At 40.7% G+C, this 22,254-nt stretch overlaps 1 protein-coding gene across 1 annotated transcript in view; it reads right to left on the minus strand.

The window, feature by feature from the left end:
• STK10 (serine/threonine kinase 10) overlaps positions 1 to 22,254 on the minus strand; it is an 81,233-nt gene that overhangs the window by 29,680 nt on the left and 29,299 nt on the right. The window contains exons 3-4 of the mRNA XM_070937364.1: positions 7,156 to 7,204; positions 1,205 to 1,354 (exon numbers count right to left, since the gene is read on the minus strand). Of these exons, the coding sequence (XP_070793465.1) occupies positions 1,205 to 1,354; positions 7,156 to 7,204 (199 nt within the window). The remainder of the gene's footprint in view (positions 1 to 1,204; positions 1,355 to 7,155; positions 7,205 to 22,254) is intronic.

The raw sequence follows: 22,254 nt of genomic DNA on the forward strand, positions 1-22,254 counted from the left end.
AAAGTTGCTGAACTGACTCCCCCCTACACACACACACACACACACACACACACACACACACACACACACCACTTTCTGGAAGGGGATGGAGGGGAGAGATCAGCAGCAAGCACTAAAGTTCTGAAGATGAAGCTAAGAACCTAGCAACTATGACTATGTCTCTCTCCCATATAAAACCTGTTAAAAAAACAATCATTTTCTTTTACAAAATGTTTATTGATTTATATCCACTTACACTAACCTACATCTCTGCTGACTCTCTCTACACCATTTATGAACATGCTTAAAAGCATTAGGCTCAATAAATCCATAGAGGGTTCTGTTCAGAAATCATCTTTCAATTGTGGTCCATTTATTCTTGTGCCATGATTTATGTTCTTAAATAAAGTCTCTATCCTTGTTCCCTGAGACATCCTCAAATCTTAAAACTCTGCCTTTCTTCCTTTCCTAGATGATTTGTAATTTCAATATAAATTCTTTAAAAAAAAAAAAAAGCTCTGTATGGATACCATCTGGTGCCAGAGAACAGTTCCATGTTCATTTTGCTCATTAAGTCTGAACTCACTGTAAATTTCATTTACATTATCTGTGTTATATGGATTATAAAAAACTGTGAATTCGCAAGAGGCAACTAATCTATACTCTTAAATCTGAAGTAGGAACAAGAATTTTATTTGCATTGTTTCTGACTTCATGGGGCCTCTCTCTGGCAGCTTTTGGCCCCATGACTGAATATATTTAGTCTTCTTTGTTGGAGAAATACATTTCCAGTTAAAATATTTTCGCATTTTGTCATGGCTAAATAACATGACAAAAGCCCACCAAGGCTGCAATCCAGTGCATGCTTTTTCAGGAGGGAATTCCATTAAATAGTGGGACTTCTTCCTAAATACAAGATTGTACATTAAGAACTTATTGAAAGGAAATTCAGAAATCTGGTCAATAATAAAAGCTGCTGGATTACATTCAGCAAATTCTTCTTTTCCAATCCAAAAAATATTTGATTGGTGAAAAAGGCTGGAGGAAGACCAATCTAACAAAAGACTATTATCTAACAGCTAAATGTGCCTAGTTGTCTGATTGCTATTTTCGCAACAAATAGTCCCAACCGTTAAATATAAGCCTTTCCCTACTTGCTGAATACAAGAACCAATCTTTTGGCATAACAACTATTTCTCACTGAAGAGCTAAGTATATGTCTCACCAAGTTTAATATCTCCATCTAAGGTTAGCAACACATTGCCTGCCTTCAAGTCTCGATGGATAATCTTCTTGCCATGCAGATAGTTGAGGGCCTCCAGCATCTGGCGACAAATCACCTGGATTTGGGATTCAGTCAGGCCTCGATCCAGCTCTATAAAACAGTTGGAAAGACTCTTTCAGTTATTCTTTAGTTTTATTCAGTTTATTTATTCAGTTATTCTTTATCCATGGGGTCGCAATGGGTCGGACACAACTTCGCGACTAAAAACAACACGATTTAGGACCACAACTGAGCCCAACATTTCTGTTGCTAGGTGAGAAATTTGTTAAGCGAGTTTTGCCCCATTTTATGACCTTCCTTGCCAAAGTTGTTAGGTGAATCCCTACAGTTGTTAAGTTAGTAACACAGTTGTTAAGTGAAGCTGACTTCCCCATTAACTTTGCTGGTCAGATGTTCACAAAAGGTCATCACATGACCCAAGACACTTTAACCATCATAAATATGAGTCAGTTGCCAAGTATCTGAATTTTGATCATGTGACCAGGGGAATGCTGCAACAGTCATAAATATGAAAAATGGTCATAAGTCACTTTTTTCAGTGCTGTTGTAACTTCAAATGGTCACTAAACAACCTGTTGTAAGTCGAGAACTATCTGTAAATGTTTTGGGGACCATGGCCTGTTTTCTCTTAAATATAGATAACTCATGTTAATATGTAAAATCTATCACCCATACTAAATACAGCTTTATCGGGATCGGGACTCCCTACGCACGGTCACTCATGCCCTCGTCACCTCCCGCCTGGACTATTGTAACGCTCTCTACATGGGGCTCCCCTTGAGGAGCACCCGGAGGCTCCAACTGGTGCAGAGTGCGGCCACGCGGATGGTAATGGGAGCGACATGGCGCTCCCATGTAACACCTCTCTTGCACGAGCTGCACTGGCTCCTGGTGGTCTTCCGGGTGCGCTTCAAGGTTTTGGTTACCACCTTTAGAGTGCTCCATAGCTTAGGACCTGGTTATCTATGGGACTGCCTACTATCACCAATAGACTCCCACCGGCCGGTACACTCTCATAGAGAGGGGCTCCTCCGGGTGCCGTCGGCCAAACAATGTCGACTGGCGGCCCCTAGGGGGAGAGCCTTCTCTGTGGGGGCACCTATTATCTGGAACGAGCTCCCCCCGGAGATACGGAGGATCCCGGATCTGCGCACCTTCTGCTGCGCTCTTAAGACCTTTTTATTCCACCAGGCGGGCCTGGCCTAATCTTTCCCCTCTTTTTAATTATGCAAATTTTAATCGGTTTTTTTAAATGATTGGGGTGTTTTAATTTGTCTGGGCCAAATTGTTTAATTCGATTTTATTTTGTTTTTAAATTTTGTATCTATGTATTTTTACTGTTTGGCTGTTCACCGCCCTGAGTCCTTCGGGAGTAGGGCAGTATATAAATCAAATAAATAAATAAATAAATAAATAAATAAATAAATAAATAAATAAATAAATAAATAAATAAATAAATAAATAAATAAATAAATAAATAAATAAATAAATAAATAAATAAATAAATAAATAAATAAATAAATAATTCAATTTCATTTTCAGAATCTGGAGTTTACAATATTCAGGCCTAAAGTATTTAGAGCAAAATCAGGTTTAAAGTGTAAAAATTCAAATGCCATTGTTACCGAAAAAATTAAGATACTAAATAAAAGTGTGCACTGTCACTTTCATTTGTCACACACATTAACAGCTTTCCCTTTTTTCCTCACTGGAGGGATACTGAATCCAGCCCAATCATTAAATCCTGGCTGAGGTTATCATGAGGCAATTCAAAAGGATATCTGGTCCCATATAGCAAGAACATTTTTTAAAAATCTCTTGTTTTACCTCAGGTAAAAACAAGAGATAAAAAAACTCACACCTCATCTTTCGTTTTTACTTCAAAGGAAGAAAACGGTGATCTGAATATGGAAGAGACAGTATGGATCTAAATGATTTTCTGGAAATTTCTAGTGAAATTTCTCTTCACTTCTAGCAAAACTTCCATTAGTGTCTGGAACAGGGAAATCAATTGGGAAACAGATGCAGTCTCCCTGATAGTCTGGCAACAAAATAGGTTAAAGTTTTAGTGTCATAGAGGAATAGTTTGGAAAATCCATTGGAGGATTATTCTGTATTGTGGTATGTGTTTGTGTGTTGTCTGTTTTGTGATTCTTAGCTTGGAGCAGAGGTGGGTTTCAGCAGGTTCTGACCAGTTCTGGAGAACCAGAAGCGGAAATTTTCAATAGTTTGGAGAACTGGTAAATACCACCTCTGACTGGCCCTGCCGTCATCTATTCTCTGCCTCCTGAGTTCCAGCTGATCAGGAGGAAATGGAGATTTTGCAGTATCCTTCCCCTGGAGTGGGGAGGGAATGGAGATTTTGCAATATACTTCTTCTGCCACGCCCACCAAGCCACGCTCACCAAGCCACACCCACAGAACCAGTAGTAAAAAAATTTGAAACCCACCACTGGCTTGGAGGATAGCCTGCAGCCCATGTTAAGGCCTATGGAATGACAAGGATAACAAACAAATAAGTGCTTAGCCATCCATTAGCATCCAAAAAGAGTTAGGCTGTGCAGCTATTTCAAGATGAAAGAAATCTATTCTGTCAAGGGTCTCCTAAAAGTGATTGTCTACTCAATCCCTTGGTCAAATTCATAAGCATAAATCTTGCTGGTCTTCTGAACCATCACAGCAGGAATGGGTATAAGAGGTACTAAGCAAAAGTCAGTCTTCAGAAAAGCATTCTTTCTACAGGCAACATAAACTTTAGAAGATGCAATTTCCTGCTGACTTGATATATTTTTTGTAATTGATTTTAGAGCACTACTGTTTTATCAAACATTTGTACCGACTTTATTTCTTTAAAAGATTCATATGGCTGCCCAACTTGCAAACACCAACTTTTTCTTTCTTAAAGGTAAAGGTTCCCCTTGCACATATGTGCTAGTTGTTCCCAACTCTAGGGGATGGTGCTCATCTCCGTTTCAAAGCCGAAGAGCCAGCGCTGTCTGAAGATGTCTCCATGGTCATGTGGCCAGCATATTAAACGCCAAAGGTGCATGGAATGCTGTTACCTTCCCACCAAAGGTGGTCCCTATTTTTCTACTTGCATTTTTTATGTGCTTTTGAACTGCTAGGTTGGCAGAAGCTGGGACAAGTAACGGGAGCTCACCCTGTTATGCGGCACTAGGGATTAGAACCGTTGAACTGCCAACCTTTCAACCGACAAGCTCAGCATTTTAGCCACTTTCTTACATGAGTTAAAAACATAGAATCTAAGAATCACAAAACAGTCAACACACAAACACATACCACAATACAGAATAATCAAGGCCAACCACATATATGCCAAATTCCGAAAGCTTTGTAGGACAGACCCATCCAAAACTCTGGCCCACTGCCCAGGAAGGGGAAAAAAATCCCTGGCCTTAAGGCTGAAAGCCAACAGGGCTGTTTAGCACACCAAGAGATGCCTGTTCATTGGAGGAAGAGATAAGGATATTTATATACATAAATATATAATTCTCCAAGGCACAATTATTACTGATGACTAATAATAAAGCCTTGACTCACAGTTATTGTAATAGAAATTAGTTTCCTTATTTTTTATTTTTGCTAAAACTTAATAGATAAGACATTTAAGAATATTCCCTATCTTTTGCATTAAGTAGCATGGCCCCATATGAATGTCAAATCGGGCTAATCCAAGAGGGAGCTGTTAAATAGGACAGCCATTCTTTCAGCAGCAAAACATTTTAAACAAAGGAAAAAAAGCTCCCATTTCAGCGCTGGTTTCTTTTTGTCCACTTCCAGTAGAGATGTTGGATTCATTTTAAGGGCAGACATGGTTGAAGGGATAGGGGGAATGTTCTCTTTGTCAGCATTATATTTCTTCAAAATGTTTCCAGAGATAGCAACACTTGGCTCTGAGATAGTTTTTCGGGATTTCAAGTCCTCTCCAAGCTGAAGTTGTCTACAAGGTTTGCAGTGACCAAAGGATAGGCTCATCATAAAACTAAAGGGCACAGTTGGGATTCATTGCCCATGATCAGAATCAGTGCTGTATAATGATTAATTGCATATTAAAGTTCCCCCCTCTTTCTTTAGATCAGGGGTCCTCAAACTTTTTAAACAGGGGGCCAATTCACGGTGCCTCAGACTGTTGGGGGCCCGGACCAGCTGGTTGGGTGGTGGCTAGGTGGTCATGTGACTGGGTGTGGTTAGGTCATGTGACTATGTGGGCGTGGTCAATTTAACAATGCACACAAATTAAACTTTAATTTGTTTTGCTCCTGGGGGTGTTTTATTTGCTTTTGTTTGCATGTTGCTCTTTTGGTTGACTTTTCTTTTTACTAGATCATTTTTTCAGTTGTTTAGGAGTCTAGTGGTCCACTTCAGGAAACTCAGTTTTACAGCAATTGTTCTCAACCCCAAGGAGCTTACAATCAACAAGTCTCTGTCTCTCTCTCCCTCTCCCTCTGTCTCTCTCTCTCTCTCTCTCTCTCTGTCTCTCTTTCTCTTTCTCTGTCTATCTTCTGGAGGTGGGGGAGGTGAAAAACGGGCCCATTTTTCACCTCCCCCACCTCCAGAAGCATTCTGCAGGCCAAAAACTGGCTAAAATGGCCCATTTTTTGGCCAAAAACAAGCTAAAATAGGCCCATTTTTCACCTCCCCGCCTCCAAAACATCTCTGCAGGCCAAAATTGTTGGCCTTACCTTCCAGTTCCAGCCTGCGGGGCTCGCAAAGGTAAGTCTTGCACTCATATGAAGGATGGGGGCTGGTGGGTGGGCAGGGAGATGTGGGCAGGGCAGCCTTGTGGTCCTGCATGGGCTGGATCAATGGCTTCGGCGGTCCGCATGTGGCCTGGGGACCATAGTTTGAGGACCCTCGCTTTAGATCTGCAACTTCTATGCCAAGTTACCCCCAAGCAAGCAGAACTTCATTACTCCCTGCCTTAAGGGCGGCAGCTGAACTTTTAGTTTTAATTTGAAATATTGCTTGATTCTTTCACTTGGCTTTCTTCTAAAAGCACCTTTTCAGTCCTGGAAGTGATTTGTGGGGGGAAAAAATAAACCTGTGCAATTAAAATTCTGAAGAACACAAAACTCTTTCTTTCCTATCAGGAAGATTATCACTATAGGTCACTTTGAAATATCAGCTGTAGCAAATTAAACCTCATCACTAGAAGAACCTTTATTTAAAAAAATAGATTTGCTCTATCTTTTTTCACCATTGGCCACCTCTCATTCTTCATGATGAAGCCACAACTCCCAGATTGATCTCAAAAATAAAGCACATTAATAGGTTTGCCTGATTTGTTGTATTTTAAGGAAAGCTGTGAAAATAAGCTTTCTTTATAATGGCATATATCTTCCTACTACTGAATTTCCTGTATGATTATTGTCAGGCTATTATGGGAATAAGAGACGTGGTGGCTCAATGGCTAAGACGCTGAGCTTGTCGATCGAAAGGTCGGCAGTTCAGCGGTTTGAATCCCTAGTGCCGCGTAATGGGGTGGGCTCCCATTACTTGTCCCAGCTTCTGCCAACCTAGCAGTTTGAAAGCATGTAAAAAATGCAAGTAGAAAAATAGGGACCACTTTTGGTGGGAAGGTAACAATGTTCTGTACACCTTTGGTGTTTAGTCATGCTGGCCACATGACCATGGAGATATCTTCAGACAGCGCTGGCTCTTTGGCTTTGAAACAGAGATAAGCACCATCCCCTAGAGTTAGGAACGACTAGCACATATGTGCGAGGGGAACCTTATTATGGGAATGTTTTATGCACAAGCTGTAATAATCTATATGATATGGGATGATCTACTTTATATGCAGAGATTAGTACCTATTTATTTATCAACATACTCCAAAGGTTGACAATATGAAACTTCATTGTATTTACCTAGCATAGTAGCATCTACAGCTCCGCCAGGACAAAACTCAATCATAATCTAAAGAAAAGAGAGAAAGAGAAAGAAAGAAATAATTTAAATGGGTAGGCAGAAATGATATTTATATAAGATATACATTTTATTTCATAAAATATGCAAAATGAACAAATCAGTTATGTAAAACATACATATATCTGATATTTGTATACACGCATAACTATATAAAAATTATATACAAAAAACCTGGAATCACTGAATAAACAACCACAACAATAACGAATTTCACTCAGTTATTTCTTCTCCAAAATAAAGTTGCATTTCAGTAACATTTTCACAACTGAGCTGGACTCCTTGCTGCTTCTAAAATATTGTAACGAGGTGTTAAGATGCTCATTCAAATACAAGAATAACTAAAGAGATTATCTTTCCTCCTATGAACACAGGAAAAATGTTGTGTTAAAGTCAAGGCAAATCATCTTACAGTCCTTGTAATTTTTAACAAAAATAATAATTTGTTTCAAAACTATTAATACGTTCAAAGCACATTAGATTGTCTTTGAGTTAGACTGAAACAATAGTATTGTTATAGTTTGGGCTAGACGTGCCCAAGTTATTCCTTTTAGTTTAGAAATCAAAACCCTCCAGTCCCAATGTGTCTCAATGTCTCTGTCCAAAATGGCTAAGGCTCACACATTGTCTCTTCATGGGTTTAGAGATTTTGACTGCTGCTTGAAGGATTGTTCCAGATATTTGCACTTGGCAATAAAATGCGATAGCGGTCATAGCAGATGTGATAACAGCTTGAAAGCCTAGACAATTCACCATATTATTTGGATGTTTTCTTCTGCTTTAGGTTATTTCAATGATTATCAATTCTCAGCACAGTTTTGCCTTCAAAGTATTTGGAGAGGGAGGGGCTGAAGGAGCTATCAGTTTTCAGGTTTTTGCTGTTGTTCAGTTTCTACCTTCCATTCTGCTAATAGGATATTTAGATAAATATTCTGTATCTGTCATTATCATACCTTTTGAAATACGTTTCTTGATGCCCTCCCTTTAGTCAAAACCGATCAGACACACATTTTAATTTCTTGGCATGATCATTTGGAATATGAATTTTTTAAATTGCAAAAACAGATACTCTGAACCAATACAATTCCAGCATTATTTTTATATTCAAGTAATACTGAGATCTTTTTCAACCAGAAATGGGTTGAAAAAGGAATGCCTATTGTCATGGATAAAAGGCTGAGTTGAACCAACAAAGTTATTGCTTATAAATCTGTACATCACATGATAATGGACAAGATTATTCACACAATTGTCTATCTTCAATTATTTCTGCCTATTCCATTTGCTCTCACAAGGTGGGCATATTCTCGATCTCTTCCATAAGGCAATGCCATTTAATGGGATATAGGATTTGTGCCATTTTTGGGGCAGTGCCCCTCCTTTGGCAATTTCCCCTCTGCAATGGATTTCAAATGTTCCCAACTCTGTTAGCCTTTCAAAAAGCTTTAAATTCCTATTTCCCACCTCCCCCAATATTAGGCCACAAATGAGGTGGTGTGTGATCTGGTTGATCTTGGCTGTGTCATTTGATATATTAGATATTTGATATCAAATAACTGGACGTGCAGCTCAGAATACTTTAAATGACTGTATATGACATTTTAGGTTTTATTTAATTAACTGCTTGTTTTGCAAGTGGAATTTGAACCAGCTAGGCCAATATCTGCAACTTGTTAGAGGACATAATTACCCAGGCAAGGCAGAAGAAGAAGTGTGACTTCCTCCCAGGTACACTCATAAAATAATGCCAACCTTCTAAATTGGGCTGCATCTTTTGAATCAGATTTTAAGGAGTAAAGTGGACGCTGTAAGTCTCTGCGGTTCTTTCAAGCATCCCTTTTACCACTTAACCATTCTTTAAACCCACAAACCAGGGAAAATGTTTGCTCATTCCTGTGCCATCTCCAAGTCTCCAGCAAGGATGAGACTTCGCAACATTTTATATGTGTTGAGCATGCACAAAAATTCATTCCTTCACTCATTGGGCATACTGGGCATGCCCACAAATTCCTTCCTTCCCTTGGTTGCCTACACTTTTTGTACCAGGGACAATCCTACAAGGTTTTCTCATTACTCTAGTTTGAAAGTTATCATCAACCATATTGGAAAACAGATTCCAGAAAACCCTTAATGTAGAAAGCATTTACTCTGTCAGTCTGGGAATACTGAATAAATGAACCACATTTTGGTCTGCTACGATTTTTTTAATAGAGATATTTGTAGAGCTGCTAACATGGCTCATTAAGCCATTCCCTAGTTGTTCATATGAATTTTAAGTGAAGCTCCTCTTGGCAGACCAAAGTCCCCAAACAACCCTACTGTTTGCATCTGTAGCTGGAGAACTTATGCTTTGCTAACAGTAAATTAATTTGGGATTGCTCTTACTGGTTATATGAAGTGCTGTTGCAATTGTCCCTATGCCATTTTAGTAGTTTATTGTCTTTTATTTTGATATGTTCAATGCATCTGTGACCTGTAATGAACAATAAAGCAAGCTTCATTCACATTTTATTCCCCTCATACAAGCTTGAAATGTAGTCAATTAAGAAAACCAATCACTGCAGAATCATTCCTCTCTGGTATACTATGGATACACCATAACTGAAAATTGCTTAGCTGGATTACTAACCTAAATACTAAGCTAAATACCAACTGTTTGTCAACTTTTGGCTGATCTCAAAAAGCTAAGCAGTATCAGAATGGCTAGGACTTATATAGGAAATATCAGGAGCTGTAGACTATACTAGAAATTGAAAAAACAAAACAAATGGAAAATGGCAAACTACATTTGTATTGTGCCAAGTAAACTCATACCTATGTCTGCAAAATTATTAGGAGAGAAGCTTAACTTGGAGACTTTATCTTAACTTAAAAGACAGCCAGGCTTATAAACCATTTTCATTTACCACTTCCAGATAATCTATTTTCTTACTAGCAGACACTGTAAATGATAAAGCAAGACATTTATACTACCAAAATATTTAAAGTAGGTCAATGAGCACTGGCCAATTGAATTAGAAATCTGTGATTATCTTCACTTTATACAACTACTCCAGTTCCTGCACTGAAATATATTTTTTTCACTATAGGTCTTGCTCCTTTCCATCCAAGAATATTAAAAAGTTTCATTTCTGCTTGAGACATTCACACATGTGAATTTGTTATATATCTTCATGATGGAGTTCTTCTATCTATCTTATACATCTGATTGCCCAATGTAGCTGCATGGAAGTGGTCATTTTTTTTATCACTGTTCCCCTCCTTTTGAACAGCAAGAATGCTCCTCACTCTTAGAGCCTTCTAGAGCAGTGGTCCCCAACCTTTTTATCGCCGCGGCCCGCTGAGCGCGCGCAGGGGTGGGGGCACGGCCCAGGAGCTTTTGCGCATGGCCCATTGCGCACGGCCCAGGAGCCTTTGCGCTGCAGCGTTCATGTCCCCGGGCCACTGCGCGGCCCGGTGCCAGGTACTCCACGGCCCGGCACCGGTCCGCGGACCGGGGGTTGGGAACCACTGTTCTAGAGAATAGTTAAAACTTGCATTTATGGAAATCCTTTGAAGATAGGAAGATCTGCACCATTATTGTTTGTTACTGTTTATAATTGTATTTCTTTGATTTTGTACACTCCACAGAGTCTCTGGAATGAGTTGGCTTATGAATCTTATAAATATGTCATCATATATAAATACAAGCTATAATTGCTTCTTTTCAATGCAACATTTTGCACTGCTGAAAAGAGATATAACTCTACCTTGGATACAATTTGATGCAATATATTTTTTAAGGTAAAAATGATTAACACCAACCAAAGATGGATAAATATTGTCTGACTTAGTTATTACACTGTCTTCCTTTACTGTAACAAAATAGAAGGTCTGGAAAGGAACAAGAAATAAATATATTTAATATAACAAAGTTAGACCGAAAGTTTGAAAAGCTGGCATGAACATGAAGCATGTTGGGGAGGAGGCAAGACTTTGTGAATCTAAGAAATTGAAAAATTATATATGTGCAGTTCATGTAATACTAAGGGTGGAAAATGAGTAGTTTAAGCTGCTAGGATGCACATTGTTCTTGAGGTCCAGAAATTCTATTTAAGTAGTAGTAGAAACTGTAATAGCTTTAGTTATATGAAATCCAATAACAAGGCTTGCCTTCCAGTCCCAAACATAAACATTTAAGAGTGCTCCGTTCTACAGAACAATATTAAACAGACATTTACTTCCCTTTTTAAGCTCTTGGCTAGCTACAGTATACAAGTTGTGTGGTTAAATTCAACAGAAGAAAGAAACAAGATTTAGTTACTGTGGAACAAATAGAAAATAACACAATTCACTACTCAAATCAAGTAGCAATGTTGATGCCTTTTCTTAAACGAAACACCGGGAAGGACAAGGTCTAAAAGTTGTTCACACTGGTTATTCCTAGGACTCATCTAAACCTTTCATGTACATTAGCACATTAACTTCATGACCTTTTTTTCCTTAGCTCAATGGCACTAGGCAGCCCTCATCTATCAGCTAAAATTTGCCTTCCAATGTTTGATCACTAGTCTTAAAAAGGCAGCACACCAGATGGTTTCTGTAAAGCCTTAAAATGGTGAACAAATTTGGCATGGGATTCTTGAATCATCTCCAGCCCATCTGCTTCAGCATTCTTTTTCCAGTTGTGAAAAAGCTACTGAACAGCACATACTCTTAATTTTATAAGTAATTTTTAATAAAAGCGATTTTAAAAAGAAAACAAAGAAAGAAGGAATAGTCTTATGTAATGATATTGGTAGGTCCCACAATTGAGTTCAAGCCAGACTTGATATTCCAAACCTTACAAACATAAGTTCCATGTAGTTGAACTGCCCAGTGGTGACAAATGTCACATTTGTTATTTCTCTTTTTATTACTTGTCAATTCCTTTTAAAATATTTATTGAATTGTTTTCAAGGATAAGCATTTAATCATAAACTAGAGTAGATTATGAATACAAATAACTTAAAAAAAGAAAGAAAGAAACAAGGTGGTAGGTGGCTCAGTGGCTAAGACGCTGAGCTTGTCGATGAGAAAGGTCAGCAGTTCGGTGGTTTGAATCCCTAATATAGGTCTCCTGTGTAAGCAGGGGGTTGGGCTAGATGACCTCCAACATCCCTTTCAACTCTGTTACTGTTATGTTAAGATGATTAGCTGAAAGCTGCTTTGGAACTGGTTGAGTTGTATGGGTGTTGGGGAATATGATTAGAAAACTGGGAACAAGAGCTTCTCCAGACCAATCACTCTTGGATAGTTACCACATAACTGAAGCTAACTAGGATCACTGTAGCTCTGCATTGGGGGTCATTCCCACTCCTGTAGAAACATCCATATCTATACCATCCATAAAGGATTTGTACCAGAATCTTGAAAATCAGCCTTGATTAATAAATAGAGGAGTGTTACTGTTTCATTAGATAAGAAGTCAGGTGCTCTCAGAAAGACTGCTAGGATTCTTAAAAAGGATGCTCGCCATTGCATTTTTGGAGACAGATTTGTGAATTCACTCCAAAGAGATCAAATCCATCCTTTCACATTTCTTAACCCACTCTTCACTCTTCTCAGCAAAAGAGGCTTAAAGTCTGTGGCATGGAAATTTAACTGCCGAGTAAGCAAAGATTAGAGCTGAAAACCACCCTTCCTGTGTGAAGAATTCATGACCTTTGGTCACTTTTCTTACAAACTGGCAATTCTCTCAATAATTAATCCTGCAGGGGAAGCACACTAAAAAGTAGGGTGTGTGTGCCAGAGACAGAATGAGAGATAGTTGCATATTACTGGGTGTGTTCTGTTAGCTTTACTGAAATTGTCCCAGAACTAAATTCTAATTACCAACTTTCCAAAAATACTGCCCTGACACAAGAATCTTGCATTTTCATCTCTTCTATCTCAAAATCCACTCTCTAGAAGATCATGTCCAAAATATTGGGGTAACAATTCCTTTTTGGGTTCAAAACATTAAGAGTTTCATACTTTCCTTCAGAAGTTAAAAGATCAAGTCACTACTATTCAGGTCTCCAATGGAGCACTTGTGAAAGAAAGGCCTTCACAGCCTAGGACAGTGATGGCTAACCTTTTTGCCTTCGTGTGCCAAAAGTGGGGGGAGCAGAGGGGGTGCATGTGCCCACATCCATAATTCAATGTGCCCTCCCACGCATGTGCATGTGACCCCCCCCACACACTTCCCCCTGCTTTTGGCACGCAATGGCACGGTGGGCCCAGTAGGCCTGTTTTTCCCCCTCCCCAGGCTCCAGAGGGTTTCTAGGAGCCTGGGGGGGGCAAAAATAGCCTTCTCATCCCCCCCGAGGCCTTCCGGAGGCTGGAAACAGACAGTTTCCCGACTTCTGGTAGGACCGGAAGGCCTGAAAATCAGTTGGCCGGTGTGTGCATGCATGCTAGAGCTGAGCTAGGACAACACTCGCGTGCCCACTAATATGGCTTCGCGTGCTACCTGTGGCACCTGTGCCATAGGTTCGCCATCATGGGCCTAGGACAATGATAACTAACCTTTTTGCCATCGTGTGCCAAAAGCGGGGGGAGCACGGTGGGGTCACATGCACGTGTGCCCACATCCATAATTCTATGTGCCCCACCCCCCATGCTCCCCCCACTTTTCGCACGTGATGGCACGGTAGGCCTGGTAGGCCTGTTTTTCGCTCTCCCTAGGCTCTAGAGCCTTTCTAGGAGCCTGGGGAGGGTGAAAACGGCCTTCCCCATTCCCCCAGAGGCCCTTCGGAGGCCAGAAATAGTGTGTTTCCTGACTTCTGGTGAGCCCAGAAGGCTCAAAAATCAGTTGGCCGGTGCACGCATGCGTGCTGAAGCTGAGCTCGCGTGCCCACCGATATGGCTCCACGTGCTACCTCTGGCACCCATGCCATAGGATCGCCATCACGGGCCTAGGACCTGACTATCTGAGGGACCTTCTGCCTCCTCTAGTTTTTGCTGGTCGGGTGAATCAGTTAGCATGTTTTGGAATCCATTTGACTAAACTGGGTCATTTGATGGAGCCCAGAAATTATGCTGTCTCTGTTGCAATGCCTACCCTCTGGAACAGTAACTCCCTAGAGATCCATATTATTAATAGACTGATATCTTGCTTTTATTTGTACAGCTTAAAGCACTCTACATAATACTCCCTCCCTCAGTTTTCCCCACAATAACAACATTGTGAAGTGGATTGAGCTGGGAGTGTGTGACTGGTTCAAAATCATGCAGTTAGCTAAGGGAGGCTTACAACTCAGTCTCCTGGTTCCTGGGCCAGGATCTTCACCAATGTATCAAACTGGCTTCTATAAGCTACGAGTCTAGTCTGTACCTTGATCTCATTTAGTAACCCTAAAAAAAAGTTCTCTCCCAGGCCTTGGCCTAGGGGGAGTGGCATATGGGAATCTTTTGCACTCATTATATGGACTTTATTGCTCTCTCTGGATGCTTATCACCCTTTCCTATCTGTTATACTGTCTCAAATTGTGGTTAATATGATATGCTTCCCAGAGTTGTTATGAAGTCAAGTAGTTTCAGAAATTATGTATATATAAATAAAATGTACCTACCAAGGTCCCTGCTCCATCTGATTTTATGTTTTTGTGACTCTTTGAGTTAATAATTGTTAAGTCTGGGGTGCTGTGCAACACATGCTTCTCTATTTGAATTCTAAAGTGCCAGAGCACTTTATCTTCTTCATTTTCAATTACTTTGTCTATTTTGTGGCCTCACCAATTCTTGTTTGCAGGTAAATAGTATTTCTTCCACAATAATAACAACAATTAAGAAGCTAGCATGTTGCAGAGCACTAGCCTCAAGGTTCCATTTTCAAAAAGCTTCTATAAAAAGGTGGGAGACCATAATCCAATGTGTTGTTTGATTTCTGGTAAATAGGCTTTTTAAAAATTTGGCCAAATCCACCAAGATAACCATCTTGTTCCAGTGCCCATAACACACTGTCTAAATTAAAACATGCACTCTGATTCAAAAAAACTTCAGACCCCTGCACTAAATTATATTTCTTGACCATCCAATCTATACATTGGCTCTAATTACATTTCTTTTCCAGCGTCTATACTGCAGAAAACTCCAATGAGACACACAGAAAAAACTGAATCAAATGGGTTGATTCTAAAATAATAGAAAACCTGATATTAAAGGAGAACCTGATATTTCTGAGCTGATGAAAACAATCCCCATCACAGCTCAGAGATAGACCGCAACACTTTTTTGTTTTTTGTTTGAAACACCGATGACCTGTCTGCTTTCGTTTGCCTTATTTTGAGCCATACAGCAAGCAGCTTTCTACATTCTGGTCTCTTAGTCTAGATTTTACTAAATGGTCATTTAACATAATGTCTCCTAATAAGAGGAAGTTATTTAACTATATGACAACCACAAGCAAAACAACAAACCAAATTAAAGGCACAAATGTTCAAAGTCACGTTCACAATTCTGTAACTGCTGATACCATTTCCATCTTTCTTTAAACCAAGATATACATTTCTTGAATGGATTGCTCTATGTAATCCTTTTCAACATCTACATGAAACTGCTGAGTTTGGAAACATCAGTATGCTGCAGTATATCTTTCAACCCCAGGCCAGTCAACTGATGCTACCAAGGTTCTGCCTCAGTGCCTAGAGACTGTGTAGGTATGGACGGTGAGAAGCCATCTCCAACTCAGCTCAACCAAGATTGAGTGGCTATGGGTATTTGGGCCATCCAGATCTATAATATCTTATCTCTGATCTTGCCTGGGGTGGCACTTCCCCATTGAACGGTGCTGTATTTGAGGGGGGGGGGGTCTTCCTAGATTGAGAAACATTTAAGACAGTCAGCCACACTGGCCTGATTTAGTGATTCCGCTCCCTCCCCAGAATGCAAAGAGATCACAGCATGCTTGTGTTATCCAGGAAAAATACAAAGATTTAAGATATTACCCATAAGGCCCTAAACAGCTGGGATTCAACTTACTTGAGAGATACCTTGTTCTACATCAGGGGTGTCAAACTCGCGGTCCGTAGGCCAGATGCATCAGGTGCTGGCCCCGCCCCCAGCAAAGGGGGAAAAAGTTCCGATACATCATGTGATGCCACCGTTATGCCGTGAGTTTGACACCCCTGTTCTACATTGTTCCCACCCCTACTGAGATCATCTAAAGAGTTTTCTAGAATGCAAGATTCTAGAATTGGAAAAAACAGGCTTTTCCTTGCTTTTTAAAAGTTTCTTAAATAGGCAGCAAACAAGACAGACAGACAGACAGACAGATATTGTAGATAGGCAGGCAGGCAAGCAGGCATTTCCCAGAAGGTAACCTATGGCAGATCTTAAACTTGGGATGACTGAGAAGAATTGTCCAATAAAGATTCAATTCTGTTCTTTAAAAAAAGGAGAACTGAACTCAGAGTTATTTTGTATACAACCAAGCCATAATCAAGAATTATATTTCCCTCCCATTCCTGACTTTTGCCTTTCCTCCCATCCTCTTTCACTCTAAGGTTATTATTGATGGAGCAGGGAGTCAGTGGCACAGAAATTGGCTTTGGCAAAGATTGGAAGCTGGAATGATGGATGGTGAAACAATAATATATTAGATTAACTGGTATTCTGGTCCTCTGCTATGGTAGTTACATGGGCAACTAGAGTTTTTCTAAGGTGGACGGTTGTATCTTCTAGTAGTTTTAAAGTTGAAATTCTAGCTAAATCATAACAAAGGTGGGAAAAATGCACTAATTAAAATAGTGGAAGGGCCTCCACTACAGGTTCACAGAGGGCAACCAACCAGGGGTGAAATCTAATTTTTTTTGCTACCGGTTCTGTGGGTGTGGCTTAATTAGTGGGCGGGGCTTGGTGGTAAGGTGACTGGGAGGGCATGGCTTGTTGGTAAGGTGGGCGTGGCCAAGTCAATGTCACTTCTTTGCCCTTTTTTAACCTACAAAACACAACACAACACAACTGGCTCACCCACAATATAAAAGCAGCTGTGCTAGACCCAAAATGGCCCCTGCAACAAGCAGGAACCTCACACAGTCACAAAAAGCCCCAAAAAACAACTTTCACACTTTACACACACACAACACAACACAACTGGCTCACCCACAATGTAAAAGCAGCTGTGCTAGATCCAAAATGGCCCCTGCAACAAGCAGGAACTTCACACAGCCACAAAAAGTCCCAAAAACCAACTTTCACACTTTACACACACAAAATTCCACATACAGCTTTGTGAGATTTTGTGTGTTTGCGTAGATAGAGTGAAACACTACAGAAACACACAAAATCTCAGAAAGCTGCACAAATATTATTTTATTTTATTTTTATTTTTATATAAAAGCAGCTAAATTTAAAACTTCCTAAACTTTAAATGGCTAGGTCTAAAAAAAGAACAACTAAAAAAACCCCCAATTAACTATTTTTTTGAAAGCTCCCAAAGGGGGGAAAAACTTACCCAATAGAACAGGGGTCTCCAACCTTGGCAACTTTAAGACTTGTAGACCTCAACTCCCAGAATTCCTCAGCCAGCTTTGCTTTGCTGGCTGAGGAATTCTGGGAGTTGAAGTCCACAACTCTCTGCCTGCTTGATTGCAGGCAGGGAGATTCAGTTGCTTGCTGCTGCAATGGATTGCAGGGATTACAGCAAGGCGTTGCGACCAGCAGCTAAGGTAAGCAAGCTGAGGGGGAGAGGGGGAGGGATTTTTGCTACCGATTAGCAGGCAACAGCTGAGATCGTCAGAGCTGGGATCGTCAGAGCTGGGCTCTCAGAGCCATTTAAAAGAAAAAAAAGGCTCTGATGATTGCACGGCTCAGCTGGGCATGGGGGGCAGGGGCAGGGATTTTTGCTACCAGTTCTCCGAACTGCCTGCCGCAATCGCTACCTACTCGCCCAAGCCGGTCCGAACCGGGAGCATTTCACCCCTGCAACCAACCATTTAAAGCAACTCCATCTTAAGATAGAATTTAAAATTCTTAGACAGACATACCATGCTGAGGGAAAATTCTGCTGAGTTCAAGGCAAGGAGCCTACTATCTTGCCAAGTTCTAGCTAGGGGGCCTGATAACTACATTCAGAAGACCACTGAACCTCAAAGGCCAAACATGTATTATCCATTTGTTCTTGGTAGAAAGACCTGGGTGCTTGGTTCCAAACTTGAGTATTATGGGATGGTCTCAACGAGAGATATCCAATAGCCTGAGAAATCTTCAGATACAAAACCATCAGGTTCAAAAGGATCAGCATAGGAAATAAATGGGGTGAATTCCACGGCTCAGTGGATGCAGACAAAAATCTGAGACTAAGGAGCCTCAGCAGATGCTGACCTAACTAAGGGATGGTTGTAATTTCTGGGCAAGCAACAGGCTTTGCATGCCAGGAAAAGAAAGAATGAAGAATGAAAGAGCATTGCTAGCAAAGCTGCCTGTCATATGGTTGGTTCAAAGACAATTACTGTATATAGCAGGCTTCAGAAGAAATACAGCATAGAAGGCCAAAGTTAGAATGGTCTTCTTAGTATACTTAATTTAGACTAGTTCAGGGGAATTCATGTCCATTAGTTTGCTTCGATGCCAAGGAGGCCAATAATATATTCTAGAAGAATGGAACAGCATGAAACACATTACAGATTAGAGAGCAATGCTGTCAGAAAACAGAATATGGATGAAATGATCAGCAACAGTCACAATGATCTTGAAACCAGTGAAAACAAAAGTCCTTAGTTTTGATCATCCTAGTAGTTCATCAGAGAACAGGCCAGAGAAGTAGACATGAGGGAGATCTGTCCTGAATTTCACCTTTGATTCCCAGATTTGAAGAAGAATTGATAAAGGTAGAGAGGATGAATTGAAAAATTTGCTCACACTTTCTAGAGACAAAGACATTACCTGTGGGGAAGACTTGGGAGTTAGGTGAAAGGACTAGAATACCTTTGGTGTCTACTATCCTTACAGCCTGTTCTCTGAAGAGTGGGTCACCCACAAGATGATTGGTATAACGATGACAATAATCTACCATGTGTCTTACACCAAGATAACCCCACTCATAATTTGTTGCTATATGAGGTCTTTCCCCACAACACTGGCACTTGCACAAGCTAAGAAAGACCAACCAAAAAAAAAAAAAAAGAGGAAAATTTATTCATTCATTCATTCATTCATTCATTCATTCATTCATTCATTCATTCATTTATTTATTATTTAAATTTGTATACCGCCCTTCTCCCGAAGGACTCAGGGTGGTGAACAGCCAAAATTAAAATACATACAATATAAAATTTAAAATAATTTAAAAACAGAATTAAATCGAATTGGCTTCCCCAAAAAATTAAAACCCATTACCCTTAAAATAACCGATTAAAATTTTAAGCCAGCCCAGTTTGCTGAAATAGGAAGGTCTTTAAAGCTCGACGGAAGGTAGGGAGGTCCGGGATCAGTTGTATTCCTGGGGGTAGCTCGTTTCAGAGGGCGGGTGCCCCCACAGAGAAGGCTCTCCTCCTGGGGGTCGTCAGTTGACATTGCTGGACCGACGGCACCCTGAGGAGGCCCTCTCTGTGGGAGCGAATTGGCCGGTGGGAGGTTATCGGTGGCAGAAGGTGGTCTCGTAAATAACCGGGCCCTAAGCCATGGAGCGCTTTAAAGGTGAGAACCAATACCTTGAATCGCACCTGGAAGATCACCGGAAGCCAGTGCAGCTCGCGCAGGCAATGTGTCACATGGGAGCACCATGTCGCCCCCATAATTACCCACGCAGCTGCATTCTGGACCAGCTGGAACTTCCAAGTGCTCCTCAAGGGGAGCCCCATGTAGAGAGTGTTGCAGTAGTCCAGGCAAGAGGTGATGAGGGCGTGAGAGACCGTGCATAGGGAGTCCTGATCCAGAAAGGGACGCAACTGGCATATCAGGCAAACCTGATAGAAAGCCCCCCTGGCCACGGCCGTCATATGCTCTTCTAAAGACAGCCGTGCATCCAGGAGGACACCCAAGTTACGAGCCCTCTCTGTGGGGGCCAATGACTCGCCCCCAATAGCCAGCGATGGCACCAGCTGGCTATATCGGGGCGCCGGCATCCACAGCCACTCGGTCTTGGAAGGGTTGAGTTGAAGCCTGTTCCTCCACATCCAGACCCGCATCTCCAGGCACCGGGACATCACTTCAAGGGCATCGTTGGGGTGGTCTGGGGTGGAAATAATGGTTTCAGTACTACAGAAGGACAATCTGCTTTACTGGTACCAAGTGCTTATTTAAAACAAAGATGAAATGCAGTTTGGCAGAGGAAGCATCAAGTAAAAACATCAAGAAGATTTTGATTTGAAAGACTGAATGCAGAACTACACTCTCTAAATGGACTCATTGTCAGGGTTCCAACGGATGCCCTAATTAAAGCATGAGCAGGCCAGGGATGCTTTACGAGTTGACATTCATCCTGTAACATAGGGGTGTCAAACTCACATCGTCATGATGTCATCACATGACATATCGTGACTTTTTTCTCCTTTGCTAAACCAGGCAAAGGCATGGCCACCGTGTGAAGCATCTGGCCCTCGGGCCACGAATTTGACAGCCCTGCTGTAACAGCTCTGCAACCCCATCTGTGCTCAATGATCTGTCCTATAAGAGAAATGGGAAACACTTGATCTTCTCGTTACACACTACAGAGGTGAAAGCTACTCTTTTTTTCTTTTCTTTTTTTTTGTGATGGAGCCTCTGAGAAGAGGGTGAAAGGAAATATGATCTGCAAAAAGGATTTAGAAAGAAGTTTGAATGCTGGTGAGAGGATGAGTAAAGGAAAAGAGGAAAGAATTATAACTATCTTCAGAGATTTTTATTTCTTCCTCTGAATCTTTGTCCCCCCACTATCTCTGGGTCTTAAATTGTCTCTAGGAGACTGCGTTTTTCTTCCTCCGGTCTCTGCATTTATATATGAAATGCAATAGCTGTTTGAGGGATGGGCATTCTTAACTTTTCAAGTTTCCAAAACCTGGAGACCTATAGGTGTATTTATAGGGAAAGGAGAGGAACTGAACAGCAACTTTGAGCACATTTTGTTATTTCCACAATTTGCTGGTAGACTTCTGTCCTGTATCTTTCAAATGCCTAGCAATGCCCGACTATCTGACTGTATAAGTTCCCATGTCTAATGTGATTGATAGCATAAACAGCGAGGAGATCTGTTTCCACTGCTCTGGTCACTAATCCCTGCCTCATTGTCACTGAACAGGAACTGAGTCTGGCAGAAATGTCAAATGCCTTCCCCACACTTTCTAGGCATCTGTGTGATCTCATAAAGCCATCACACTTTGGGGTAACTTCAGAGAATCTAAAGACATTCTAATTGGGGGGTGGGGGAAGTTAAATGTCAGCAGCTTGTCTGGCACGCAAGTATTCAGTAGGTGGAATTTAAATAGCTAACTCCCTGGGGAAACAGATTGCTTCCATTTTGCTATCATTCTTCTGCAATACAAGAGTACCATTCACCAGCATGTTAAGCATAATGCCTTATTTTTCCTGAACAAACAAACACAATAACCAACTAGGAGAAACAACAAACTGGGAACGTCATCCTTGAGCCCAAGTAGCAAGTTACAAGAGGAAGACAAAGTGAAAACAGTCCCAGGTGGAGGGGGAAAAAAATCAGAAAATAATAAATCTAGCATTGCAGTCTAAAACTGAATAGATTACACCCATTTGGGTTTCCAACCTCTTACAAACCATCTTCAATATTTAATGACACATACTTTGTCCTAAACTATGTTTGCCACTGCATGGTATGAAGGACCAACAGTTCATACTCTTAATTCTGGCCAGCTCATATGTCTTTGGGTGAGTTCAGCCAATAAAATTAGTCAGCCTTGAGGACTAATTTAAACAACATCTTCCAAATGTCACTTTCTCCCTTTATTGCAATAAATAAATTCAGGAATATAGCATTGGAGGTTATAGTGTTGAAATTATTATTCGTAATATTAATCTAGGTAGGGTGGTATAGGTAGTTTTCATTTAGTGATCAGACAATGACTGTTTACAGATATGACAGTATGAAA

This window comes from Pituophis catenifer, unplaced genomic scaffold, assembly GCF_029215685.1.
Source record: "Pituophis catenifer annectens isolate HBS135680 unplaced genomic scaffold, rPitCat1.0.hap2 SCAF_2, whole genome shotgun sequence".
NCBI lineage: Eukaryota > Metazoa > Chordata > Lepidosauria > Squamata > Colubridae > Pituophis > Pituophis catenifer.